Source organism: Myotis davidii, unplaced genomic scaffold (genome assembly GCF_000327345.1).
Source record: "Myotis davidii unplaced genomic scaffold, ASM32734v1 scaffold609, whole genome shotgun sequence".
In the NCBI taxonomy this organism is placed as follows: Eukaryota; Metazoa; Chordata; class Mammalia; order Chiroptera; family Vespertilionidae; genus Myotis; species Myotis davidii.
The window spans coordinates 97,429-99,027 of NW_006300164.1; the positions used below are offsets into that span (position 1 = coordinate 97,429).

At 66.6% G+C, this 1,599-nt stretch overlaps 1 protein-coding gene across 1 annotated transcript in view; it reads left to right on the top strand.

The window, feature by feature from the left end:
* Positions 1-96: 96 nt before the first annotated feature.
* Positions 97-1,599, top strand: part of LHX3 (LIM homeobox 3) — a 7,634-nt gene continuing 6,131 nt past the window's right edge. Inside the window, 1 exon segment of the mRNA XM_006776540.2 lies at positions 97-181. Coding sequence (XP_006776603.1) covers positions 97-181 — 85 coding nt within the window.

The window sequence follows — 1,599 nt, forward strand, 5'->3', positions numbered from 1 at the left end:
GCCCGGAGGCTCCCGGGTCGCAGAGGAAGAGGGCTGAGCGCCACCACAGCCCCTCCAGCCGAGCTCTGAGCCCCGCCTGCCCCACTGGTGGCAGCGATGCTCCTGGAGACGGAGCTTGAGCGCGACCAAAATAGACCCGGGGCCACCGGGGCTGCCGCCTGCACCTTCGGTGGGACCCGGGGTAAGAGAAGCCCGAGCTTAAGGCCTCGAGGGAGGAATGGAGGGCAAGGGGCGTGGAGGCCCGCGGAGGCCACCTGGGTGGCAGGCGGGCGGGGAGGGCAGAGGAAAAGAAAGTCTGAGAAACCAGACCTCAGTCGACCGTAGAGATGGGAGCACAGGGGAGGGGAGGGGAGGGGAGGGTCAAGGGCCTGGAGCTCTGCCATCATTCATGGGTGGTTCGGGGGGCTTGGTCCAGGCACCCCAGAGCAGAAGCACATTCCTGAAAGCGCTGCTGGCCCAAGGGGTGGTGCAGGCCGGAGGTGCCAAGTTCCTCTAGAGACCCACCCCAAGCTCCCACAGTGCCCAGCTGCCCCTCCCTAACCAGCCCAACAGCCCAGCACCGGACCCCTGATGGGTCTACCCCCGAAACCGCGCTCCAAGGGCCATTCCATCACTACGGACACGGAATAATGAAGGCATTGTCGGTGGGCCAGCCAGATGCCTAGCGAGTGGGGCTGCCGCCTCCTCCACGTGCTGCCCACCTGCCCTTCCCCAGTCACGGCCCCTCTCCGGTAGCCTCCACAGCAGCCGATACTCCGCACTCAGCACCCCCTGGGATCCAGGGCTTGACACCCCTGCCCTGAGCTCAGGGTGACACGTGCAGAGTGAGATGAAGGGCTGTGTGCTGGCTGCAGGGGCCTCTGACCAAAATGGAGACTTCACAGACCTGGCGACTACAGGCAGGAGATGCGGGCCTTCTGTGGGGACCCAGTGCAGGGTCTGGAGGAGGCACCAACCTGCCAGTCCCATAGCACTTCCCGCCCGGCCACTCCCTGCCACACCCTGCAAGGGGCCCACCCTGCTGAGTCCGGACTGTGGTGCCTGCAGGGGGCTGTGCCCCTGGGCAGGAGCGGCTGCCCTGGGTAGATCGGGTCTATGTGCAGGACCAGTGGGTCCCTGCAGGCTCACCTGTTGGACTGGGGCACGATGTTGGAAAATCGGGTGCATGGGCCAGGTCCTGTGCAGGCCGGCCGCTGAGGTGGAGAGCAGTGAAGGTGGACACCTGCTCCCCAGCTCCGTCCCTCCTGGCCTGGAGTCTTGGTGCCTGTCCAGGCCGACGTCGGGTTCTCTTCTAGAGAATCACCTCCTTCCTGCGCCCACTGGGAGCAGAAGCTCCAGCTGTGGAGGCAGCGCCAGGAGGTCTGCGGTCGCACCAGCCCCGGTGGTTCTCCGGCCCTTGGGCGACGCTCAACCTCTGAGTCTGGGTGGTGTTCGTACTGGCCGTCCCGGTCCAGCTGAGTCCGAGGGGAGCGGCGGGGAGCTGGCGGCCCTAACCAGGCTCCTCTCGGCCAGTCCCCTCCCGCCCTCCTGCGGCACTCGGGTGGTTTCTGGGAAGCTCCGGTCCCTGCGTAAAGGGATGCAGAGCAGGGAGGCGCAGGG